The following is a 26,103-nucleotide window of genomic DNA, read 5'->3' on the forward strand; positions in this document are numbered from 1 at the left end:
CGTCCCGGCCCCTCCCGGCAGCCTCTGCGCCGCGCCGGATCCCCGAGATCGTGCTGAGGAAGTACGGGTTTTATTTTTAATCTTTCTGGGTTTATTTTAAGAAGGATGGGGGAGAAAAGAGCCCGTCACACTCGTTTTCACAACCGTTACTGCTTAAGACGAAGCTCGGGCTTGAAAAGAGAGAATTTAAAAGAAAAGACGGCATCAAGCCAGTCGTAGTACAGGCAGTGTGAGGACTGAGCAGAAATCACTGGGGAAGGATTTGAAGTCAGGGAAGCCCCGTCCTTTCGTGGGGCTGGCGAGACGAGGGCGTGGGTGAGGGAGTCGGCAGAGACAGCCACACGCTGGGAAGCATACAGGTAGGGGTCGTGCGTGGGGGCTCATGCCTTCGATCCCAGCACTCGGGGAGGCCAAGGCGGGAGGGTCGCCTGAGTCCAGGAGTTTGCGACCAGCCTGGGCACCATAGAGAGACTTCGTCTCAGCAAAAAATAAAAATAAAATAGCCGGGCGTGGTGGTGTGAGCCTGTAGTCCCAGCTACTGGGGAAGCTGAGGTGGAAGGGTCGTCTGAGCCCAGGAGGTCCAGGCTGCTGTGAGCCGTGATCGCTGTGATAGTAGTGATCATGCCACCCCCCTCCAGCCTGGGTGACAGAGTGAGACCCCGACTCAAGAAAGAAAGAATACAGGTAGAAAGCAGGAGAGGGGAGGGGTCTGAGGAGGAGAGGGAGGCAGGGAAGGGAATATATATGAAGTAGGTAGAGGCCGAGGAGAGAAGGAACGGGGGAATGGCAGGACAGAAATGACTGATTGCCACAGCTCAGAGACATCAGCCAGGCCAGTCCCGCAGCCGGGAGGTATACCGCTGGTGCCAAGTAGAGGAAGCGCACTTGCTTCTCCCATGTGCGGTCCATGAGGCACTCATCTCCACCCTCCATCCACCTCTTCCTTCCTGACTCTGAGCCAAGAGCATGACATCCCTCCTACCACGTGTGTCCGTTTAGTGGTTCAACTGTTATTTATTGAGCGCCAGGCACCAAAATGAGTAGGGCACATCCCCTGGGGTCAAGAGGTTCATGTCCTAGGGGAAGAACGACTGTTCATAACTCACCTTATGTGACGCGTCTGCCGTCTTCCCAGCAATATCCAGACGTAGGTATGACTGCTGTTTCACAGCAAGGGAAACAAGCCCACACTAGCAAGGCGAGTCGCCCAAGTTTAAACAGCTAGTACCCAGCAGCCCTGGGCGGAGCCCAACCTGTCGGACTTCAAATCCATCGATCTTTCCTCTAGGTCAGGTGGGTGCTCCCTCAGCCTCCCATACCCACCGCATTGCTTCTGTGTGCACACGAAACTCGCACAGACACTCGTCTCCCCCAAGACAGCAATTCTCAAGTGGTCCGTAGTCAGGGACCAGTTAGGTTGCTCCCCGCAGCATGCTGTGGGCTGATGCCTTTGTAAAAGACAATAAAAATGAATTGCTAGAAAAACAATCACATGCCTGGTTGTCCCGGAAGTGTCAAAGTGCTATAAAAGGTTCTAAATGCTACCCTCTATTTCTGTACTTATCTCCTCCTGGGCCAGTAAGACACGGCTCAGGGAACAGCATGGGTTTGCAGAGCGCCTTGGGAGCTCGTCTGTCTTCAGATTCAGCACCCACACTTGCAACTAGAGACTCCGGCCCGGAAAAGTGAACGAGAGAGTGGGGTTCTCATGTCTGCCTTGCAGGAAGGAGGGGGCATGGGGCGTTCTAGGTTGAAGACCTGCATACGGACAACAGGATATAGTCAGGGGAAGGGCCTCTTTAGGCCTGGGGCAGAGCCTGCGAGGCAGGGAAGAGAAGGGACGTTTCCACCTGCCCTGGAATTCACTTTGCTTGCACCAGAGTCCCTCCCGCCTTCCCACGCCATCCTCTGTGAGGAGGTTCAGGGTTAGGGTTGGGGTTAGGGGTTGAGGCTTCTCAGGGCCTCTGCATTTTGTGGTCAGGGATACAGTGAGGAAAGAAACCCCGGGTGGCCTGGGCTCACTCTCTCCCGCTTCTCCCCGCCCCGCCTCCAGAAACCCCGACAAGGGCATCCAGTTCCTGATCTCGCGCGGCTTCATCCCCGACACCCCCATCGGTGTGGCCCATTTCCTGCTCCAACGTAAGGGCCTCAGCCGCCAGATGATCGGAGAGTTCCTGGGCAACAACAAGAAGCAGTTCAACCGCGACGTGCTGGAGTGAGTGCCCTGAGCTCGGGCCCCCTCCCTTCCCCCTTCCACGCCCTGTGTTGGAGCCAGTACCCCGTGCTCCGGCTCCTCTCCTTCCACGCTGCCCATGTCCCCTGCCTGGGTTCTCCTGGGACCGCAGCCGGGATCTCTAAATCTAAATCTCGGTGATTTCCTTGGAGAACGCCTTGCTCCGGTCCTAGCAGCTTCCTGATTGGCCATAGGGGCCAGGTCTCAGGTTCTTTACCCCAGTGGACTGAGCTGCTGCCTCCCCCGCTCCTGCCTCACTCCCCTGAGAGTCATGGATGGAGGGTGCTCCGGCAGCCTCTTCCCAAGGCACCAGGAATACGCACGGACAGGGTCGAAGGAGGCGATCGGCCCTTCCTCCCTGCCACCTTTCAGGGCTGAGCCAACACCAGGGACCCCTCTCTGCCTGGCCAACAGCCCCCCCAGGACCCACCTCCACCACAAGGCTCATTTTCATATCAGTGGAGGCAAAACATGAAGCGGAAGAGGCTAGATGAGGGTTTTAGAGCTACAAAGTATTACGATTCCGTAAAGATAACTAACAGTGTCACAGCAACCAAAGAAATTGGTTTGAACGTCCAGTGGTTGGTGGGGTGGGGGCAGTGAGGGGGCGGCCTCTGCCAGGGCTCAGCCTTGACGGCGTGGACAGCCTTGATGGTGTGTCACACCAGCTCCTTCTCAAGTGGCAGGGCAGGGGTCTCCTCTGGGGCCGTGAACTGGGCCTTGTGGCCCTCCTCCCCTGGGAAAGTGGGCTGGGCCAAGGCCCCAGGCAGTCTACTCCAGCCCACACTCCCCGTGCTCTTTTGACTTCCATGAGGCCCACTAAGCTCGCTTCCTTCCTGAAGGTTGCCATTCTGTGGGGACCCTCCCCACCATCTCGCCCATCTTTCTCCTTGGGGATGGTCCGCAGAAGTGTTTCCCCAGAGGTCCTGGGAGAGCCTTTCCCTTTTGGACTTGTCCCTGGAGCCGCGAGGACCCACTACCGAGGGCTGGGAAGCTCAAAGAGTCACCCTGCCGTGGGTGTGGTCAGTGTTCCTGTGTGGGAGCTCCGAGATCTGACTTCCGTCTGGGGGCTGTCTTGATGCCGTGTCACTAGGTCAAGACGTTCCTGCCCTCTGGGCCTGCGTTTCAATGCCTGTGGAGTGGTGCCCTCTGAAACCCGTCCCATTTCTGAACTCCCTGGTGTGGTGCCTGTCTGACCGAGTGCAGTGGCGAGAGGAAGGGCTTGGACCCCTCTAGGAGACTCTGAATCCCTGTGTCACCTCAGTTGGGCAGACACGAGTTCTCGCCTCTGTCTCTCAGTGGCTTCTGATGATCTGTCGTCCCTGGGTGGTTGAGACGCTTTGAGGGCCTTGGAGGCCATGCTTCCCTCTCACTCCCTTTCTCCTCCCCCTTTCACTCCCCTTTCCCTTTGCCACCCCTGGCTGGGTGGGGTACCCTGTGAGGACACCCTGAAGAGGGAATGCCGGGATCCAGGGTGCATCCAGGGATGCAGAAAGAGAACCAGTCCCCTCCACCATTTCCGCCCTCCTGCTTTCTTTCCTTCAGTAGCTTACCTCCCAGCCTTCTTCTGCGCTGTAGCCTTGCTCCTTTCCCCCCAAGGTGAGCTCTTCCCAACACTCACCCCGGGATGGCCTACTTTGTCCCTGCTCTGGGGCAGCGCTGACTCTGACAGTGGTCTGTTTTCTCGCCTTCCCCGGTCCCCGTGGGGCCCTGGAATTCTGAATTCTAACCTGCTGGGCCCACACTGATCAGGAGTGCTGGGAGCACCGTCTTCCTGCAGCCTAGGTCATGCTGAGCAGCACGGGGGCCCTCATCACCGTCCTCCCCGGGACACCGGGCACGTGGGTGGAGGCTGAGTGGTAGCCTGTGCTGGGGAGGGGGCTGGGCTAGCCCGAGCTGGGGGTCGGGCTGGGGGTGGGAGCAGGCCTCTTCTGTGGTAGGACAGGAGGCATGGCGGGTCCTGGGTGAGAGGGCAGGATTCCAACGCTGCTCTGCTCCTACGTGCTGGGTAGCTTTGGCAGGACACTTTTCTCTATGCCTCAGTGTCCTCATCTGTAAAATGAGAGGGTTGGGCAGTGTGATCTCACAGGTCCCCTAAATCCTGCAACTCCATCATCTTTCCCATGTGTTGCTGCAGCTGTAGCAGGCTGGCATCGTGCCAAGGAGGCCCAGGGCAGCCTGCAAGCCCCAGGGCAAGCTGAGGTGCCAGAGTTTGTGGGGGAATGAGATGGCTATTCATTAGTCATTCAACAAACACGGAATGCCTACTGTGTCCAGAGCACAGGGCTGTGCTGAGCATTCTGCCAGGACGGGGAGTGGGAAGAGGAATGACTCACGGTTTCAAGGAACTGACAAGACCAGGTGCCGGTGGGAAGGGAGGAGAAGGGGGAACGTGGACTCCAGTCAGAATCACCCCTCCTCGGGATCGACCAGATGTCCCCGCAGACTTATTCTCCAGCAGGACATCCATGGGTCAACCAGATGTCCCCACTTCCTGTTCCTTATTCCCACCAGAGAAAACACACACACACACACACACACACACACACACACACACACACACACCAGGTTGCCAGGTGCCATTTTGCCACACACACACACACACACACACACACACACACACACACACACACACACACACACACACACACACACCAGGTTGCCAGGTGCCATTTTGCCCAGGCCTGGAAGACTTTATTGCTACACGGCTCCCTTCCCCCACCTGCCGACATTCAGTGGCATCCATCCTGTACAAAGCTGTTGCTGAATAAAAGGACATAAATCATCCATTCCCTTGGAGACCGAGGCAGCCCAAGCCCCAGCACTCTGCAAGAACCGCCGACGGGGGAGGGGAAAGCTGGAAAGCCTCTTGGCGAGAAAGGGGCATGCCCCGGACTCTCTGCCTGTGGGGACGGGAGGGGCGGAGGGACAGGGCAGCTGACCCGTGTCTGAGTCTTGCTGGTGCGGTAACATTTGCTTCCAGAATTGGGAGCGCTTGGAAGCCGACATCCCTGTCCCTTTGTGTCTTATTTCCATAGCAGACGCATTCTGAGCGGAAACGTATTCCAGCAGGCTTTGTCAGGTGATAATAGAAGGCATTCTGAGTGCAAAGGGCCACAGCCATTCCGGCGTTTGTCTGCGAAGCTTTGTGTGTTGATTTGGTTTGTTTTGAGTCGGGATCTCTGTCGCCCAGGCTGGGATGTAGTGGCGTAATCATAGCTCACCTCATCCTCGAACTGCTGGACTCAGGTGATCCTCTCACCCGAGTTCTGGGACTACAGGCATGTGCCCACATGCCCAGCTAAACTTTGTGTGGCGATGGTCTCACTGTGTTGCCTAGACTGGTCTTGAACTTCTAGGCTCAAGCAGTCCTCTCACCCTGGCCTCCCCAAATGCTGGGATTACAGGCATCAGCCACCATGCCTGGCTTGGCTTGTTTTTAAGTGGGAAAAGTCAGCCTCAGTTTCCTCATTAGTAAAATGCAGGTAGTATACCTTATATGAATGACATGTTTAAAATGGACATGAAGTGTTTGACTCGGGCCCGGTTCTTGGTGAGTTCTCTTTGTGTTACTGTTTCCTGCTGGAAAGCACAGGGTATTAGGACCCCCCGTCCCAATCCCCTGGCACTGGGAAACTTGCTGGGCGTTGTTGGGGCAGGGAGGGAAGCTCATTCTGGGACATCCTGCAATCAAGGAGGTCCTGCCGGTGCTGAGGCTTGGCATCTGGCGGCAGGCCCCATAACAGCCAGGCGGCCGCCAGGGTTGGGATCCTGCGGGGGTGGGAGCCAGGCGGCTGCCAGGGTGGGATCCTCCAGGGCGGGAGCTTCTCCCTTCTGCTTTCACATGGCTGGAAAATGTGGCTGTGCTCTATTTCCTCCCTGCGATGTTCGCTTCAGCAGCTTTGAAGGCCGGCGCACGGGGGCTGTTCTGCACTGGCTGTGAGCAGCCTCTCTCTGGCCTGGATGACTTTTTCCGATGTGAATCACAGGCATAGGAGGCATCGGTGTCGACCGTTTCCACGAAAATGCACAAAGGCTGGCTTTGGGGCTGAGCAGCCAGAAAGGAAGGTTTCCAGGCCTCCCTTCCCTTCACTGTGTCTATTGTGAAATTCCAAGACATGTCAGAGTTGACGTCTGGGTCAGATTTCATTATTTCCCTTCCATGGAAATGTGCTGGCCGGAGTGTGACAGATTTGTTCTTCTTAGGGGACATTTAGAAATGAAGACAGATTGTCTGTCAAACTCAACAGTCTGCCGGCTCTGGCCTTTCATCGCTACAAAGACATTATTTGAGGGTGTTCTGCCCGTGGTGTGTAATCTCAGAACCGTTACTTATTCCCGAGGAAGGCCAGGAGGAAGGAGAGCAGGCTGGGGCCCACGCCCACCTTGTGAGTCTGGAGGGTGGTGGAGAGAGGCCCAGGACAGGCAGGGTGGGAGACTTGGGGTCATTTTCTCTGCTTTGACATGTTATACCACCACCATGCCGAGGGATGGAAGGAGTGTGTCTTCTTTTCTTTTCTTTTTGAGCTGGAGTCTCACTCTGGCGCCCAGGCTGGAGTGCAGTGGTGTGTTCATGGTTTACCATAGCCTCGGCCACCTATGCTTAGAGGATCTCAGTCTCCCAAGTAGCTGGGACTATAGGCATGTTCCCCCATGCCTTGCTAATTTTTTTATTTTTTGTAGAGATGAGGTCTCAAACGTCTGTGCTCAAGTGATCCTCCTGCCTCGGCCTCCTAAAGTGCTGGGCTTACAGGAGTGAGCCCCCAGGCCCAGCCGTGGTGTCTCTTCTAAAAGTGGTCTCTTCGGGGTTACGGCCTTGACCCTTCACCTCCCCACCACGGATAGACGACGGATTCTCCTAAACAGTGAAGAGTCATGAGAATTTAACACCTACTTTCTCCTGTTCTAGAGACCTTAAGACCCCAAGTGTGGGATGAACAGGTCCAGGATTGAGATTCCCCTGGGCTCGGTCACTTTAGCACACAAATTGAACTTTTACACAAAAACGAACATACCTAGCCCGGTGCGGTGGCTCACACCTGTAATCCCAACTTTGGGAGACTGAGGCTAGAGGATTGCCTGAGCCCAGGGGTTTAAGACCAGCCAGGGCAATTTGGTGAGACCTCGTCTCTACAATAAATCAAAACCTTAGCCGGGAGTGGTGGCACATGCCTGTAGTTCCAGTTACTTGGAAGGCTGAGGCAGAAGGATTGCCTGAGTCCAGCAGGTCGAGGCTGCGGTGGCCCTGAGGGTGCCACTGCACTCTAGTCTGGGCAACAGAGTGAAATTCTGACTCGAAAAGAAAGAAAGAACATGCCTATCACCCACTCCTTCCTGGTGACTCGGGCCCCAGCTCTGGAGGGGCCTCTCTCGAGCCCTGTGTGATACTTAGTTGTAGCTGCAACTGGGCTAGCTTTGAAGTAGGACGACTTCTGGGAGGGCCTTAGAGGGAGCCATCGTGTCCTGGGATTTTTTAGGAGGGCCATTTGTGAGAGAGCAGACCATGAAACATGATGACCGCTCACATGCATCAGCATTTACAGGATGCCAGTGGGCGCCGTTCCGAGAGCCTGAAGGCTCTGAGGAACAAACAAGCTAGGTCCCTTGCCTACAGTCACGGAGCTCATCAGTGGGTGAGGTCTAAGCTAGCTCGCCTTGGGACGCCGAGACGGGAGGATCTCTTGAGCCCAGGAGTTTGAGAACAGCCTGGACAACATAGTGAAACCTCATCTCCAGGACAAAAATGAAAACGTTTGCCAGGCACACACCTGTAGTCCCAGCACTTGGGAGCTGAGGCAGAAGGCTCGTCTGAGCCCAGGAGGTCAAGACTGCAGTGAGCTGTGATCGTGACACTGCACTCCAGCCTGAATGGCAGGATGAGCCCCCAGCTGAAATGTTTAAAAAATTAAGCCAGGCGGAACGGCTCCACCACCTGAGCCCTGAGCCCTACACCGTCCAGCATCTGCGGTGTCTCCAGACAGGTGTGGTCTGCACGCTTTTATAGTTCTCAGTGCCCTGCTGTGAATCATGGTGCTAGGCGACCCCTTGGACAGTCGGCTAGTCTAGCCCTCTCCTTTTACTCAGGCCGAACCGAGGCCCAGAAAGAAGAAATAACCAGTCTCTTGGCTAGTGAAGGCGAAATCGAACGGAACCAGGTAGCGCCCTGTCCTTTGACTCAGCTTGTTTGCTCTGTTCTGATCCTCTCATCTGAGAAGAAAGCGGGGCTGAGAAACTGATTCATAAGTTTCTCAGCCCCGCTTTCAAGCGGTCTGAGCTAGATTCTGTTTCCTCTTGCTGGTGTATGTGTGTTTTAACAGGTCAATGGACGACTGTCTCACAGTCAGATTTCAAGCAGAGTTCATTGGTAGGGAAGGGAAGGATCTTATTCCCTGACTCACCAGGCATGCCAACCCAGTCTTGATCTCTAGGCACATAACAGGAACGATCGCTTATTAAGCCCCGTTGTATACCAGGAGCTTGACACTCATGAACTCTTTTAAACTTGTAACGACCCTCCCCAGTAGATTTTTTTTTATGAGTCAGTATCTCACTCTGTTGCCCAGGCTCGAGTGCAGTGGTACAGTCACAGCTACCATAACTTTGACCTGCTGGGCTCAGGCGATCCTTCCGCCTCAGCCTTCCAAGTAGCTGGGGGCTACAGACGCGTGCCACCACTCCCGACTAATATTTTTGATTTATTGTAGAAATGAGGTCTCACCATTTGCCCAGGCGGGTCTTGAACCCTTGGTCTCAGGCAGTCCTCTCGCCTCCGCCTCCCAAAGTGCTGGGATTTCAGGTGTGAGCCAACGTGCTCGGCGTCTTCCCAGTAGATCTTACAGGCACTATCTCCATTGTCTGTGTGGGGAAAATGTGGCACTGAGAGGCTTTGTGACTTGAACTAACCACTCAGTGGTGGGCACTAGGTTCAGGCCAAGGGTGACTGAAACCAGAGGCCTTGCCCACTGTTGTTGGCATCGAGCGGCACTTGTCAAAGAATGGCCCCTGGGCCAGGAGGATGAGCATCACTGGGAGACCTGTCAGCATGTGAACGCTCCACCTCTGCTCCAGGGCCGCCAAATCAGAGACTCGGGGAGTGGACCAGATTCGGATGCAAGCTTCCATTTGAGAGCCGCTGGCAAACAGTCCAGCAAAAGAAAATCCATCTCTGGCATTCACATCGACTTCTCTTTTCCTTTTGGCTTTTTGAGACAGGGTCTTGCTCTGTTGCCCAGGTTGGAGTGCAGTGGCACAATCACAGCTCACTGCAGTCTCAAACTCCTGAGCTCCAGCAAACCTCCTGCCTCAGCCTCCCCAGTAGCTAGGACTACAGGTGTTCATCGCCACACCTGGCTAATTTTAAGACATTTTTTATAGTGATGGGGTCTTCTCACTGTGTTGCCAGGCTGGTTGAAGTTTTGGTCTCAAGCTTTCCTCCCGTCTCAGCCTCCCCAGACGCACCCGTATACCTTTTAATATGTAGGCATAGTTTGAACTTAGTTCTCTTGGCTTCTGAGTCCTCAAGGTGTGGCTGGCACCAGCCCTGCAAAGTCCCCCTTACACAGGGTCCACCTTGTCCCCATGCCGTCATCAGGGACACTGGCAGGTCTTGTGTCAGCTTCCCCCTCCTCTGTTTTCTTAGCCACACCACACTTTTCCAAGCACCTTGACCTTTGTCGAGCATGTTATGAGTTCTGACTAATAAAAATAGTTCTCTGGAGGATGGGGATATTTTAACTTGAATTGTCTACGCCAAGAACTGCCAAATAAAACCAGGGTTTCTCTATTCTGTGGCAATAGGCAACTTCGTCTTCCATCCCGATCCTGAAGCCGGGGCCTGACCCCCGTCCGGAGCACAGGCTCTCATACTTCTTCCCAGGCCTCAGCTGGGGCTTCACCTTCCAGATCTTTGCTCTTTTCTGGCCAATTAAAAAACCCCTGCTGTCACCATTACCTATTTCCAGCTCCCAGCCATTTCCTCTTTGTCTGCCAGACAGTCTTGCTATCGTAAAAAAAAAAAAAAAAAAAAAAAGGTTGAGATGACGAAACTTATTTTGATCACGGGCTTGTAGGATGCCTCATTTCCCTGCAACACAGACTGATTCCACGCACAGATCAGTGTTAACACGCAATTTTATGCAGGATTGTACGAGTTTCTATAGAGGCAGGGAACATCTGTGCTTATGTCTCCCTGGCCCTCACGAAGGATTTTGCCATGGCCCCTGCTGAAGCCCCCAGGAAAGGCATGGAGGCCTGAGCAAACCTGCATCACTTGCGGCCCACGTGCCAGTTGGGTCCACACGTGCCCGGCTGGATGCAGTCTGGTCAGGGCCAGTTTCCTTCTCGTTGTTCACACACTTGCGTAGCCACAGAGGAAGAGGGAGCCTGTGCCCCCGACGTTGCCACGGTCTGGGATCCACAGGGCCGTTTCCCGGTCGACAGCCAGGCCTCCAGGTCGACTCCAGATGACCTTGGCAAAGCAGGCAGAGGCATCCTGGGCCCCTGGGTGGACCTTCCAGAGGCAGGGCACTCACCAGGTCTGGTTCATGCACTCATTCTCTCTCTTGCTCACTCACTCATTCACCCACTTTCCTGAATGCACTTGGGGTTCAGGGAGGAAAATAACTGCCCTGTCCTCCTGGAGGAGCTGAGGGCTTGCTGGGGAAGACGGGCAAGTTGATGTCACGGTACAGGCAGGGGACAGACAGAAGGTGCGTTCTGCAGACGATGGAGGTCGAGAAGACTCTGGGAGAGGTTGAGAGCTAAACAGAGACTGGGCAGCGGGCAGAAAGAACAGCGCACACAGGGTGGAGGCCTGAGAGCGGGATGCAGGAGGGAGCCAGACTGGGCATGGGCAAGCGAGGCTGGCGCGCTGCCGCGCTGAGGAGCATGGGTTTCATGCTCCTGGATGTGGGAGCCCTGGAAGCAGTGGGAGCTGTGGGACCCAGTGAGTGACTTAGGAGGGTTGCTACGGAAAAGGGTTTGGAGGCAAGAAGGCTGGTGAGGAGGCTGTTGCTGTAATGGTCCTGGTGAGAGGGGATGAGATCCCAAACCGTGGCGGTGGCCAGAGGGAGGGGAGGTGGGCAGAGCCTGGGGCGAGGGAGGAGCTGCAGGGCCATGGCCTGTGGGAGGAAGCTGGGCAGCAGCCTCCAGGTGATGGGATGCGGGAGCACCCAGTCTTTGCATCTGAGCACGTTTTGCATCCGGCCCCCAGGGGGCCACACACCCTGCCACATGCACATGCATGCAGTTTCCATTTCACGGGGAGGGAGAGGTGGGCTTGCAGACGTTTCCTCTGAAGCATCTAGCAAACCAGACGTTGTCAAATATTTATTCAAGCAAGTCAAACCGTTAAGTACCAGGTAAAACAAAATCTGCACGACCTGACTTCCCTGCAGGAGATGCTGGCACATCCTGTGTTCCTGGGGCCGCTGCCTGGTGGTTGACATTGAGCCAGCCAGGATGCAGTGTCCAGGCCCACTGGCCCAGGTCCACCCAAACGCACAAGGCGCTGGTTTCCACAGGCCCTCCACGCTCAGTGGCACCATTGCTTACTTAACAGGGTCGTTTATACACAACAGAGATCGACCCAAGAGAAGATGAGCTAGTTAGTGACTCGTAAACAAAATAAAGGTGAAGGCATCACAAGAAATAAACATGTGAGCCAGGCGTGGTGGCTCATGCCTGTAATCCAGGCACCTTGGGAGGCAAAGGTGGGAGGATTGCCTGAGCCCAGGAGTTCAAGACCAGCCTGGGGAACCCCAAGACCTCGTCTTGATAAAAAATAAAAAATATTAGCCGGGTATGGTGGTACGTGCCGGCTCTCTTGGGAGGCCGAGGCGGGCCTGTCGCCTGAGCCCCGGAGTCTGAGGCTGTGGTGAGCCGTGATCGTGCCACTGCACTCCAGCCTGGGTGACAGAGTGAGACCCTGACCTCAGAAATAAATAAGTACATAAATAAGTGAACACGGAAGAGCAGTCCATGTGCAGGCAGCATCTAGGGCCACGGGAATGGGCAGGCCTCCTGGACAGAGGCTATTTAGAGGAAGGTGGAGCCTGGCGGCCAGCCCGAGGTCAGAGGTCAGGCAAGGAGGGCTGCAGTAGACAGGGAGCACCTCCAAAGAGGAACGAGTCAACCTGGGGGGGCAATGGAAGCCCAAGAGAGGGTTTCCAGAAGGGAGAGGCTGACCTTGTTGATGTCACCAAGAGGCCGGGATGAAGGCCAAAGAAGCATTGCTGTTGGCCATGTGGTGGCCAGCGGTGGCCATGACGGGACATTTTAATGGGGTCTTGGGGGTGGGCACTTGAGTGGAGCAGGTTGAAGGAGAATGGGAGGAGGACTGAAGACAGCATGAGCGCAGGGGAGAGAAAGGGGCAGGCCAGGGGGTGGCGAAGGTCAAGGCAAGGGTCTGGCAGCATGGAGGACTGGCTTCTGGGCGCTGATGGGAAGGCCTTAGAGTGGAGGAGCCGCAGGCTCTGAGAGAACAGCTCTGACCTCTCGTGCCCAGGACGGAAGTCTCCATCCCTCCCCAGCACGTGTGTGGCCGCCCCATCGCTTGCTCGTTCTGGAGACCAGGACCTCCAGGCTCCGGGGGCTCGGGCTGGAGCTCTGGGGCGCATCTGTGATGCCTGTCTCTCACGCCCCACCTTCCTGGCATCACCTGGTGCTGCCAGTTCTTCCCTGAAGGTGTGTCTCAGCTCATGCGTTCAGTTTGTCTCCACTGCCCCTGCCCGAGCCCCAGCCTCATCATCTCTAGCTTGGACGGCTGCAATAGCACCCCAGCTGGGCCCCTGGTTTATTCTCGTTCCCTGTCCCCTCCTTTCCATTCTTCCCTTCCCCACTGCCCTTAGCCAGAGGGATATTCTTAGAACAAGCAGGATTATATCAGTCCTCCGACCATACTCTTCTGTTGTTTTCCACCGCGTTCAGGATAAACTCCAAGATTCTTTTTGTGTACTGCAGAGCCTGTGGGTCGAGCCCCTGCCTCGCCCCACAGCCGCCGTTCTCCCTGCGACTCTCGGCAGTGCAGCCTCGTGGACTCTTTCTTGGTCTTTGAAAGTTCTTTCCTACCACAGGGCCTTTGCATCTGCTTCGCCTTCATCCCACCCGAAAGCTCCCCCTTTCCAATTCCTTGGCCAACTGCTACCCGTCTGTCAGGTGTCAGGTCAAAAGTCACGTCCCCAGAGGCCTTTCCAGAACCAGCAATCAGAAATATGTCTCAGCTCTGTGCTCCTACGGAACCCTGTCCTTTCCCTCCATAGGACTTGTCACAATTGTAGTTAAATAATTATTTTTGAATCTGAGTTGAATGCCTGTTTTGTCCACCAGAACAGAGATTACTTGAGTTGCTTGTCACTGACCCTGGGTTCCTAGCACAGCCTTGTACCCAGGAGCTTTTCAGAAAGAAAGAAAAGAAAAGGAAGGGAGGGAGGAAATAAAGAGAAGACAGGGAGGCAGGGAGAGAAGGAAGGAAGGAGGGGAGGGAAGGCGGGAGAGAGAAAAAGGAGGGAGAAAAGGAAGGAAGCCAGCCAGCCAGCCACTGCCAGGGGCCCGGAAAAGCACCAGGAAGGGGAAGGGGCAGGAGCTGAGGGGAGGGCCTGCCGCGGGCTCCAGGTGCCCAGGCCAGCTCTGGAACGTGGCGTGATGGCACAGGCGCCGTGCCCGTGGCTCCAGATGTGCCCACTTGGGCTCTCGCAGCCCGTCAGCTGTGGGGGTGAGATGGCAGCGCCCAGGGAGAGACTCGTTAGCCGGCCGGCCTTCAGCAGAGATCCTGGTGGGAAGGAGGCTGCTTGGCCCAGGAGGTGCCGGAGAGGGATGAGCTGTGCGCAGTCTCCCCGTGGGGCCAGCTCTCGGCTGAGTGTCAGTTTCCTCGGATGTAATAAGGCGAATGGGATGATGGCAAGCACTGCACAGGCTGGAGCAGATAAGGTCGCTGCACAGCCAGGGAAGCGCCGAAGCATTCCTCAGCAGAGAGACAGGGGGAACCTCCCCTGCAGGTGGGGCCCCCCGCCACCCACACACGCACGGGGTTGAAGTGGGAGGGCCCAGCTGGGGTGGCCGGGATGGAGGAGGCCTCACGAGACCAAGACGCTGAAAGCCTGCTCTTCCTAGCTGGGGCGTGTGGGGCCGGCCCCCTCGGGGTCTCAGTTGTACCTTCTGCAGAATGGGCAGCTTCCTCAGAAAAGAGGCACTGCATTCAGGATGACGTCAGCAGTCGTCGTCACCTTCAAGATGACTGACTACGAGAGAGGCTGGAAGGCCGTCCCAGGTCAAGGCAGCAGGATCGATTTGGTGAACTGTCTACCCTCTGCTCCCACGAGGATTCCAGGGTGGCAAGGGAGGTGGGCAAGGGGCACGCTGGATGTGCCAGCAGACATGCAGAACCCAGGAGCGACGGGACGGGATGAGGGAAGGGAAGACGGAAGAAGGTGCAGCGCAGGCGGAAGCTTAGACTGGGGGAGGAAAAAAGAGCCACGCGGGCAGGGCAAGGATGGTGTGTGCTTCCCCAGGGACAGAGATCTGGAGGGGAGGATTCTCTAGAGCAAGCTTGTGATAAGGAGCTCAGGCTCACCCTCAGCCCCCGCCCCGGGAGACACAGGCCACACCAGGGAGGCAAACACTGGTCTCCCGGGAGGAGGGCGGGGAAGGAGCCACCAGGCCCTGCGGGATGAATCCACAGCCAATCAGAAGTGCTGCTGCGGTCACCTGCCATCTGCAGCACCTTTGGAGATGGCCAGTGCTTCTGGCCCCGGCCAGGGAATATCGGGTTGGGGGTGAGGGTGGGGAGGGGGACGGGGGCTCCCAAGAAGTCGCCTGGTCCAGCCCCCTGCTCCCCAGCAAGAGAGTAGCCTGCTTCAGAGGAGGGCTGTGCCCTTCCACCGCTCAGGGACGTGGAGGCTTTCTCCAGGGTCTGAGACGCCCGGGGCAGCCTCTGCTTCTCAGACAGCGAGCCCCAGAGTGGCCATTGCGAGAAGGAAGGCAGGGAGCAGGGGACCGAGGGGGGAAACTGCGTCTTTGGGTGCCTCCATCCATCCCTCCGCACCCCCCCTGCGGAAGCAGCAGCCCCAGATGCCCGGGTAGAGACACCTGCGCCCCCGAGGGCTGCTGCCTGGTGGTCCGTGTGCTGCCAGACACATTTTAAGTGTCTCCAGTGTGCCAGGTCTCCTTCTACCCTTACCCTTCACTCAGTGGTTGATTCCACATGCTAAGAATCACCTGGTGGCCAGGCGTGGCTCACACCTGCCGTCCCAGCACTTTGGGGGTCTGAGGTGAGAGGATTGCTTGAGCCCAGGAGTTCGAGATCAGCCTGGGCAAAATAGCAAGAAGTTGTCTCTACAAAAAAACCCTCAAAAGATTAGCCAGGGGTGGTAATGTGCCCTAGTACTCAGGAGACTGAGGCATAGGAATCACCTGAGCCCAGGAGGTCGCGGCTGTGGTGAGCTGGGATGGTGTCACTGCATTCCAGTCTGGGTGACAGAGGGAGACCCTGCCTCAATCAGTCAATCGATAATCAAGCAATCACCTGGAAATCTTGTAAAGCGTGCTGATTCCCAGGCCTCCCCTCCAAATATTCAGATTTGCTGGGTCTGGGTGGGGTCCAGGATCCTGCGTTTTAACCGTGTGGCTCTCGTGCCCACACTGGGAGATGTGGCATGAGAGGCCTCTGGTTCCGTGGCCCAGGTGGCCTTCCCGAGAGCCCTCCCACCCTGGCCCGTGGTTGACATACCCAGCCTGGCTCTCTGGCCAGCCTTTCCCCACGGCTGCCTCTCCCCCCTAGGGCCTTGGCTTGGGCTTCCGGTTCATTACTGGAGCTTTTAGCCGCAGCCCGAGTGAGCGGGAGGCTGCGTGTCACCTGAGCGGAGGGCTGGAAACTAGGCCATCGTGCTTGGCTGAGCAGATGCCACCTCTCCAGCTGCTCCCACCACCGCCGCTGCCCTGGGCCGCCGCCCCCGAGGTGCCCCATGCCTCCTGGCATCCCTGTCGCTGCGAGTTGAGACCGGGCCCTGGCTTTGGGCAGCGGTGCAGGGGGCGGGGCTCCGGAGGGGCACGGACGCGGGAAGCAGGATGCCAGGACCTCGGAGGCCCGGGCCCACAGGGACGGGCAGGGGCAGGATAAGTGACTGGGGGGGCAAGTCCTCGCGAGCAGCGGGATGCCAGAACAGAGGGCCAAGGACGTTCTGGAGCCCCTCGAGGACGCAGGCCTTGCAGTCAGGGTTGGCTGGGCTGTGCCCTGTTCCCTCCCTGGCCTTGTAGAGTCTGGGTCCCTGGGGTGAGAGGGTGCAGTGGCTGCCTCACTGCTCCAAGCCGCCGCCCAGCCGGGTCTGTGGAGCTTCCTCGCCCTTCACCTCTGTCGGTCTTTTCTGTCTCATCCTCTTCCCCTCCTCATCCCTTCTCTCCCTCTCCCTCTCCCTCTCTCTCCCTCTCTCTCTCTCTGTCTCCGACTCTGTCTCTTTCACTTGACTCTGTAACTCTCCGTGTCTCTGGCCCCCTCCTTCCAGCTCGCAAGCTCTGTGGCCCCCCGTGCATGGCCTTACTGGTTCACTTCCTCCAGGCTCTGTCTCTGTCACCACTGACTGCCCTCTTGGTCACCAGCCCCGGATGGTGTCGCTGTGTGGTTCTGACGTGCCCAGTTCCTAACTCCTGACGGCTGGGCGATGGGAACATGTGGACTTGGCTGCACGGGGCTGCCCTTGGAGCTCAAGTCCAGTTGGGTGCAGGGTGGGGGTGACAGAGGCCACCAAGAAACCAGAGTGGCCTCTTGCCCAGCTGGCCCTGGTGCCTCTGCTACTCAGCTGTCCACCCTAGACCTCCTGACACGGGCACCCCCGAATCACAGGCTTGGGTGAAATTCTCACCTCCACACCCTCCTCCCCCACTGTCTCAGTGCTCACTGTCCAGGCCAGCAAGAAGAGAGGGCAGGCTCTGACCCAGTCAGGGCCAGGCTCATGCCTCAAGAGAGCCGGGGTCCCTGCCCTGGGGACTGGGGGCAGCCAGGGTCCCTGCCCAGCTCCCTCTCAGTCCCTCCCTCCTCCTCTACGAGCCCTCTCTCCTTGTTCCCCCCAGAAAGATGCGTGGAGGCAGATCCACCAGCCAACAGGCCTCTGATCACTGCTACTGTGGCGTTTCCCTTTGTTTACTCCGAAAACGGACAGCAGAGTTGGGATCTCTGAGTCTTCTAGCCCAGAACGGGAGCGGGGTCATGGAGGAAGTGGGTCCTGCCCAGAGCCCACCCCCCATTCATGTGACCCCTAGGCAGACGTTTTCTGAGCCCCCATGAGCACGGGACTCGTGGCGTGGACACATCTCGCCCTCTGCAGGGTGGGCAGGTGGGCCGCGAGCAGGCGGTGAATGCCCAGGGTTGTGACGCTGCAGAGTCCGCCGGGGGCTGGTGGGGCAGCGAGGGGCTGTCGGGCTGCAGTGGGCAGCGTGAGGGGCTGCGCGGTAGCCTGCTGGGAGGCGTCTGGGGTGGACGTGGGTGCAGGATGGGGACGTGAGTTCCCAGAGCCTGCTGGCACCTGCAGGTCACGTCCCAGGCACTGTGAGCAGCTTCTCCTGAAGGGATAGCAATGCTCAGGGGCCAGTAGGCCCACGGGGCCTGGACTCTTGCCTCCCTGTGCCCGACCCTGGGGACTGAGCACCCTAAAGGGGGCTGAGGCAGGATGAGGGAGCCGAGAGGGTCCTGGCTTCAGGCTCTGCGGCAGGGTGGGCCCTCGGGTGCTGGCTAGGCCAGAGAAGGGAGCCTGCTCAACTGGGAGGACTGGCATGCGCCCCCTCCTCCTCCACCCACGAGCTGAAGTTTGGTCTGAGATACTCTGAGGTCCAGAGAAGGGGAAGATCGGGGTTCAGCCTGCTCCTGGCTCTGTGGCCTCGCTGGGCCTCGGGGATTTGGCTGCAGGGGAGCGGCAGTCCCCTGGTTTCCTTCGTGAGGCTGCTGTGTGATGGGAAAGTGGCAGGGGAAGGCGGTCCTCTTGGGGCATCGAAGGGAGGCCCCAGGGGCGAGCACCTGGGAGACCTGTCCCATCCCGTTGCCTCCTGCCAGCGGGAGTGGGGTCAGGGTTCAGAGGCCACCTCTCCTCACACTCCTCCTGCCTGCCTTCAGCTGCGTGGTGGACGAGATGGACTTCTCCAGCATGGAGCTGGACGAGGCCCTGCGCAAGTTCCAGGCGCACATCCGCGTGCAGGGGGAGGCCCAGAAGGTGGAGCGGCTGATCGAGGCCTTCAGGTGGGACCCCCTTCCCGGAGCCCCTCCCGCCCAGACCCCTTGCGCACCCTGGGGTGGAGCCTCAGAGCTTCTGTGAGCCTGGGGCAGGAGGAGTGGGGAGGTCCGTGGGGGGAGGTGCGGGAGAACCCCTTCTGGGGTGGGCAGGGGAGAAAGGGGGGGAGGGAAGGGGCAGACCCCCCTCGAGCTCCCCACGCTGGGAGCAGCACCTGTTTTCTAGTGCTGAGCAGCAGTGAGCCCAGCTTCACTGAGCAGCTATTGTATGAAGCTGGCACCGTGGGCCCTCAGGGTATGGGGAAGAGGAACAGGGCACGGAGCAGACAGTATCTCCCCAGCCAGATGCCCTCAGAGAGCTGGGCACCCCAGGCAGACAGTGATCATCCCAGGCCTGATGCCCTCAGAGAGATGGGCACCCCAGCAGACAGCAATTTCCTGGGCCCGACGCCCTCAGAGAGCTGGGCACCCCAGAGGCAGGTAACGATCTCCCCAGGCCTGATGCTCTCAGAGAGCTGGGCACCCCAGGCAGACAGCGATCTCCCTGGGCCTGATGCCTTCAGAGAGCTGGGCACCCCAGAGGCGGACAGCAATCATCCCGGGCCTGATGCCCGCAGAGAGCTGGGTAACCCAGGCAGACATCAATCCCCCTGGGCCTGATGCCCTCAGAGAGCTGGGCACCCCAGAGGCAGGCCGCGATCTCCCTGGGCCTGATGCCCTTAGAGAGCTGGGCACCCCAGAGGCAGGCAGCGATCTCCCTGGGCCTGACGCCCTCAGCTGGGCACCCCAGAGGCAGAGAGCGATCTCCCCGGGCTTAACGCCCTCAGAGAGCTGGGCACTCCAGAGGCAGGCAGCGATCTCCCCGGGCCTGATGCCCTCGGAGAGCTAGGCAACCAGAGGCGGGCAGCGATCTCCCTGGGCCTGATGCCCTCAGAGAGCTGGGCACCCCAGAGGCGGACAGCGATCTCCCTGGGCCTGATGCCCTTAGAGAGCTGGGCAACCAGAGGCGGGCAGCGATCTCCCTGGGCCTGATGCCCTCGGAGAACTGGGCACCCCAGAGGCGGACAACAATCATCCTGGGCCTGATGCCCTCGAAGAGCTGGGTAACCCAGGCAGACATCAATCCCCCTGGGCCTGATGCCCTGGGAGAGCTGGGCACCCCAGAGGCGGACAGCAATCATCCCGGGCCTGATGCCCGCAGAGAGCTGGGTAACCCAGGCAGACATCAGTCCCCCTGGGCCTGATGCCCTCGGAGAGCTGGGCACCCCAGAGGCGGGCAGCGATCTCCCCGGGCCTGAGGCCCTCAGAGAGCTGGCGCACACCCTGCACAGCCCCTCGTGCCAGCACTTGGAGCGGCGGGCGCGGGGGCTCAGTGTCCGCTCGGCGCCTCCCGCCGCAGCCAGCGCTACTGCGTGTGCAACCCCGAGGTGGTGCAGCAGTTCCACAACCCCGACACCATCTTCATCCTCGCCTTCGCCGTCGTCCTCCTCAACACCGACATGTACAGCCCCAACATCAAGCCCGACCGCAAGATGCTGCTGGAGGACTTCATCCGGAACCTGCGAGGTGAGGGCGGCGGGGCGGAGGGCCGGGGCAGTCGCTCGGGCCTTGCTCCCTGCCAAGCTAGTCCGGTGGGTCCGAGTCTCCATTGTGGACTGCCACCCGCGCTCTGGCTCTGGTCTCCCGCAGCTGGCTGGGGGCTTTGCGTGTGTGCCAGGCTTCTGGACGCTTCCAGGAGCCACGCCACTGCCCGGTATCCCAGCGGCAGGGCCCCTGAGCAGGGCCCCTTCCCCTCTGCGGAACCTGGCTGACCTCTAGACGTATGAGGGGGCAGCCAGGGACGGGCTGCTCAAGCCAGCCTCGCAGATAGCGTCGTGGCTCTGCAAGCCGAGTCCGGTCCTCACCAAGAGAGTGCGCCCCCTGGCAGGGAGCAGACTGGGACTGCAGAGTGGCATGTGTGCTCTATTGATTTTCTTTGTGGCCTTGACAAAATCAAGGTTATGTGTGCACATAATTTAATAAAGTCAAATAACTCTACAAGGCTTAGTACAGAAAAAAAATAGTCCTTGTCCCTCACACCACTCTCCTTCTCCAAAGGCAACCACCTCCAACTTCTCAGCTGCTTGTGTCTCCTCTCTATCGATAAATCACATTCTCCCTTTTTTCCTGTTTCATCTTTTTATTGGTATAAAATACATACTGCTAGGTGTGTAAGTCTGAAGCTTGAAGAATGCTTACACTTATTGACACCTGGGCAGTCATCCCCAGATGTAGATCTGGGTCATTTCTGTCTCTCTGCAACATTGTCTCCTGCCCCGTCCCACCCAGTACCTTTGCCAAGAGTGGCAGCCATTCTGACGTCCATCATCATGGTTGCATCTTGCCAGTCCTTGAACTTCATCTGAATGGGCTCATACAGTATGTGTACTTTGGTGCTGGCTTCTTTTTAACACCGATACTTGTTCATTCATTTTTATTTGAACATTACCTATGAATTCCCCACTGTAGAGTATAAGGGTTTAGCTCTCTTCCATTTGCTTTCCCCAACCCATTGCCACTAAGATCAATGTCTGTGTAATTAAGACTAAGTACATACAGTCTGAGGCTGAGTCTGGAAGTGTATGCGGATCACAACTCCTTCCTATTTCTGTCTTCCTCGGAGTTAAGACTTACCTTCCTTTTCCATGGACCTGACCCTGACTGACCCCCAGCCTTCCCACCCTACGTGTCAAGCTCCTATCAATACATTTGGGCCCGGGAGGCGGGTAGGAGCTTCCTCTTCCCGGGGCCTCTGGCTGTGCTCCGGTCTGGACAGTGGCTGGGCCAGGGCTCAGCTGGCTCCCGGGCCTCCTTTGGCTGTCCTCACGTTGGACTCTTGGTTCCTGCGTGTCAGAGCCTCCTTGTTTTTAGCTGACATCCAGAGGAAAGGCATGTCGGTGGAGGCCAACTTTTGGAGACCTTGCACTTCTGGATGTATATTTTTCTGTCTTCACTCTTGGCTGAGAGCCTGGCTGGGAATAGACTTCCCATCTGGAAACAGGTCAGCCAGCATTTTGAAGGCATCGCTCCCTCATCTGCCGGCAGCCGGCAAGGCTCTGCCATTCCCACTCCTCGCCTCTTGTATGCCGCGCTCTCTCGCTCTCTCTCTCTCTCTCTCTCTCTCTCTCTCTCTCTCTCTCTCTCTCTCTCTCTCTCTCTCTCTCTCTCTCTCTCTCTCTGAAAGCTTGTTGGTTCTTCGGTTTTCCCTTTGTGCTCTGAACCCTCACGATGGCGTGCCTTGTCACGGTTCTTTTGGCATCCATTGTCCCTGCTGCTGTGTTGGCCCTTCAAGTCTAGACATGCATTTCCCCAAATCTTGAAGTTTTCTTAAGCATTGAGTTTGGTCATTTCTGCCCCCTGTCTTCCCTGCACTCTCTCTGTCGAACTCCTATTATTCGGTTGTTGGATCCCCAGCTTGACCTCCTAACATACAGTTTTGCATATGCCGTCTTTGTTTCATGCTTGGCTTTCTGGAAGACGCCCCTTGGTGTCATTTTTCAAGCCTCCTTCCAAGTTTTTCATTCCTGCTGTCATATTTTGTCATTTCCAGTAGCTCTCTTTTGTCCTCTGAATGTTCCTCTTTTACAGCATTTCGTTCTTGCTTTTTAGATGCAATATCTTCTATCTCTTTGAAGGCATTAATATGGGTTTATTTTTGTTTTATTTGTCTCTGCTCACCTTTATTTCTTCTGAGTTCCATTTTCTGTCTTTTCCCGGATCTCTTTCTCTTTCTTGTTAGAGACTTTCTGGATATAATGGATGACACTTGCTTGCCGATTCATATTTAAGTGTGAGCTACTGAAACGCTGATTAAAAGCCCTGTGAGCCTGGGAGGGGCTGCTGAGGGGTGAGCTTGCTTGGAGGGTGACTTGGTCTAGCTGTTCCATTGCCCATGCCGCCATCTTCTGCCTGCACCCCCACCCCCGTGATCTCGGTGAGGGAGGAATTGTGTTACCCCCTCAATGATTCATCACTCAACACAAGCTCCCTGCTGGAGGGGAGAAGGCCCAAAAGAGAATGAGACAACATCGTCAGGACACGCATGTGGCGGGAGCAGGGAGTTGAGGCAAACACAGGGAAGACAGTGGAACCCCAGAAGCGTGCAGAGTTAGCAGGGACATGGAGGCTGTGTCTGGCAATCAGGAAGGAGGCCGGGTGGGAGCAGAGGTTCTGGTCGATGGACCGTCAGGAGATGAGGCCGGAGATGTGTGTTGGGGCCACATCATAGTGGCTCTGGTGCCTGTCTAGTGAGCTAGTCCTTAACATAATGGATATAAGGAGTCGGCCATCGAAGGCTTAGGAACAGGGACACGGCGAAATCAAGGCCACCCTCTGGGAGCTCCAGGCTGGGAGGCCATCACCTCTCTCCAGGTCCAGGACTCTGACACCTCCCTCCCTTCCCCCTCCCCTTCTCCTCCCTCCTCTCCTTCCTCACCCGCCCCACGATGGCAGGTGTGGATGATGGCGCCGACATCCCCAGGGAGCTGGTGGTGGGCATCTACGAACGGATACAGCAGAAAGAGCTCAAGTCCAATGAGGACCACGTCACCTACGTCACCAAGGTGGAGAAGTCTATTGTGGGCATGAAGGCGGTGAGTGTCCCCTGCAGGGCCATGCTCACCACTTGGGGGTCAGCGTCCTTTCCCGTGGCTGCCAAGCCGCCCCTGTCTCCCTCTCCTGTCCTTTCTTCCTTCCTGGCATCTCCTTCCATTCTTCTCCTTGCCTTTCAAAAACACCTCTCTGTTTTTTCATTCACTTAATGGCTATTGAGTGCCTACTGCATACCAGGCACTGCATTCTCTTCTACTCCTTTGTCTAATATGCTGGTTGCCTCTTCAGACACTGAAGCAGGAGGGACTGAGGCAAGATGTCTAGAAGGACTGCCCGGGGGTCTGGGGTGAAGCATCTGGATTCCAAGATAGGGAGGTTTAGGATGCTTTTTCTAGGATGGGAGGGACACCAGGCATTCCAGGTCCTGGTGAACAGAAGGCAGGAAGTGGGCTCCAGCAGGCTCCGGGCCGTGGCATCTCAAACCATCGAACTGCCACATGAGTTCTGTGTCCCCAGCAACACGTTCCAAGCTTGCGGCGATGATTAAAGTGAGCGTCCTCTGTAGGTTACTGCACGAACATGTCAGCAGAGGCGCTTTATACCATGAAGATAAAGCATGCAGAGGCCCAGGTCCTCCTCCCTGGGTCGCCTGCTCAGGGAGCAGTGTGGGGTGTCAGGGGCCTCCCCAGAGGCTGTGCACTGGCGTCTCCACTCAGCCTGGGCAGGTGTGGCCTCTCCTGCCTCAGAGCCTTCGGGCTGAAGTCTCGGCATCTGTCAGGGCGGCAGGTGACCGGCACGTCCTACACCCTGGTGCAGGCCCCGTCGCTCTTGCACACTTGCACATGGGTGGGCAGCAGAGAAGGGTGGAGGCTGCAGCCTGGGACGCGGGGACGCCCTCAAGGTCCAGGGGGAGACAGGTTGACAGTGGCTGTACTGGAGCAGTCTGTGAGCTCTTTCCAGTTTCCTTTCTCTGTCCCTTTCTTTTTCCTTTTTGAGTTGGGGTCTCCCTCTGTCCCCCAGGCCGGAGTGCAGTGGCATGCTCGCGACTCCCTGCGGCCTCAACCTCCTGGGCCCACGCAATCCTCCCAACTCAGCCTCCCGAGTGGCTGGGGTTACATGCATGTACCACCTTACGTCTGGCTGGTATCTTGATTTCTTGGAGAGACGAGGTCTCGCTTTGTTGCTCAGGCTGGTCTTGAACACCTGGGCTGAAGCCCTCTTCCTGCCTCGGCCTCCCGGAGTGCTGGGATTACAAGTGTGAACCACCGCACTAGGCCCTCTTTTCCCTGTCCCTTTGCCACCTCGTGTCCTCCAGCCTCCTGAACCCCTTCTCTGGCCTTGCCCCCAAGAAGCACGAGGAGGAGGAGGACAGAGCCCCAGACGAGGAGAGAGGAGGTGTGGGATCAGGTTCAGGCCCGGCTGCAGAACCGGCATGCCCTCCCTTCTCCCTGGACCTGTCTCCTCTTCTGGAAGACGGGGGCCGCAGGGTGGGGAGGGCCTGGGGGTCTGGGCCCCTCTGCTGAGCGCGTGCCCCGCCCCCAGATGCTGTCGGTGCCCCACCGCCGCCTGGTGTGCTGCAGCCGGCTCTTCGAGGTGACAGACGTGAACAAGCTGCAGAAACAGGCGGCCCACCAGAGGGAGGTGTTCCTCTTCAACGACCTGCTGGTGGTGAGCAGCCCTCTCCCGGGCTGGGCGGCCCTGGGCCGGGCCGATGTGGGCAGGGAGGGGCGCCCGGGGGCTTCTGGGTCTGTCAGGTCCACAGCGCGGCGGGTGTGAGGCAGACACGGTCATTCCCACTCAGCGGACATGAAACCGAGACGCGCCAGGACCTGCTCGCAGCCAGACGGTCAAGGTGGCAGTGGCAGTGCACTAGACCTCAGGCCATCTGCCTCTCCACGTTGCGGGAAACCCAGGGCAGGCAGGGACAGCCCGGGAGGGGCAGGCCTGAGTGGAGCACACGCTGTCCCTGGGCCCAGGAGATGCACACACATCTGTGGGGTCTTGGTTCTTTGCTCTTTGAAAACAAATTCAGCAGCCGTGGAGTCGGTGCTGGCTGTGTGCCAGGTGCTGTTCTAGGCACTGGGACCAGAGGTGAGCAGGAAGACACAGGGCTTGCGCCTCCCTCGCACCCCGTCCTCTCCATGAGCCCTCTCGGCTCTGCCTCGACATGACCCCAAGCCCAACGACCTCCCTGCCACACTGCCCCACTCTGGTCTGGCCCTCAGTGACACACCCGACACCCGGCATGAGCTGCCACAAGGGCCTTCCTGCCTCTAGGGCTCACGCTCCACGGAGCGGAGCGACCTTTCTTTTCTTTTCCTTTTTTTTTTGAGTCAGTCTCACTCCATTGCCTGGGCTGGAGTGCAGTGCCTCGCTACTCCTAGCCACCGCAGCCTTGACCTGCCGGGCTCCGGCGATCCTTCCGCTTCAGCCTTCCAAGTATCTGGAACTACGGGTGCACGCCACCACGCCCGACTGATTGTTTAAATTTATTTATTGTAGAGTTGAGTTCTTGCCAAGTTGCCTGAGCTGGTGTCGAACCTGCAGACTCAGGCAATCCACTCGCCTCTGCTTCTCGAAGTGCTGAGATTACAGGCTGAGCCACCTAGCCTGGCTATGACCTTTCTAGAGAGCACCTGAGGCCGTGTCCCCCCAGCCTGCCCCAGGAGCTGCCCCCACGGCTGGACCTTTCTTCTTGCAGCTTCCTCGACCCGAAAGCGCCTCTGGGCCTTGCACGGCTTCATTCAGATCTCAAATCGAATGTCCCCTCCTCAGGGAGAGGCCCTCCCTCCCTGCCCGCCTCGCAAGGTGGCCTGCCCGGTCCCTTTCTGTTCCTTAGCCTGGTGCATTTTGTTCAGAACCTTAGCAGTCTCTGACATGACCGCATCGACCCCTTTCTTGGCTTTGGTGCTTTGCTGTTGGGCCCTGTCGACGGATCAACCGTCACACGCCTCGGCTGTCCTCCTGGCCGTTCGCGGCACCTTGAGGGAGGGCTCTGCCTCGTATTTGCCTGGGTCCCCAGAGCTCTGCTCACAGAACATGCTTGAATGGATACCTGTTTACTGAACAA

The 26,103-nt window shown here is 57.8% G+C and overlaps 1 protein-coding gene across 1 annotated transcript in view; it reads left to right on the top strand.

The window, feature by feature from the left end:
• The window catches only part of IQSEC3 (IQ motif and Sec7 domain 3), a 34,397-nt gene that overhangs the window by 1,138 nt on the left and 7,156 nt on the right, over positions 1-26,103 (top strand). The window contains exons 2-7 of the mRNA XM_021713447.1: positions 1,724-1,824; positions 2,054-2,215; positions 18,330-18,452; positions 19,843-20,009; positions 22,935-23,074; positions 24,576-24,701. Of these exons, the coding sequence (XP_021569122.1) occupies positions 1,724-1,824; positions 2,054-2,215; positions 18,330-18,452; positions 19,843-20,009; positions 22,935-23,074; positions 24,576-24,701 (819 nt within the window). The remainder of the gene's footprint in view (positions 1-1,723; positions 1,825-2,053; positions 2,216-18,329; positions 18,453-19,842; positions 20,010-22,934; positions 23,075-24,575; positions 24,702-26,103) is intronic.

This window comes from Carlito syrichta, unplaced genomic scaffold, assembly GCF_000164805.1.
Source record: "Carlito syrichta isolate Samal-C Ts95f unplaced genomic scaffold, Tarsius_syrichta-2.0.1 Scaffold304555, whole genome shotgun sequence".
Classification (NCBI taxonomy): domain Eukaryota; kingdom Metazoa; phylum Chordata; class Mammalia; order Primates; family Tarsiidae; genus Carlito; species Carlito syrichta.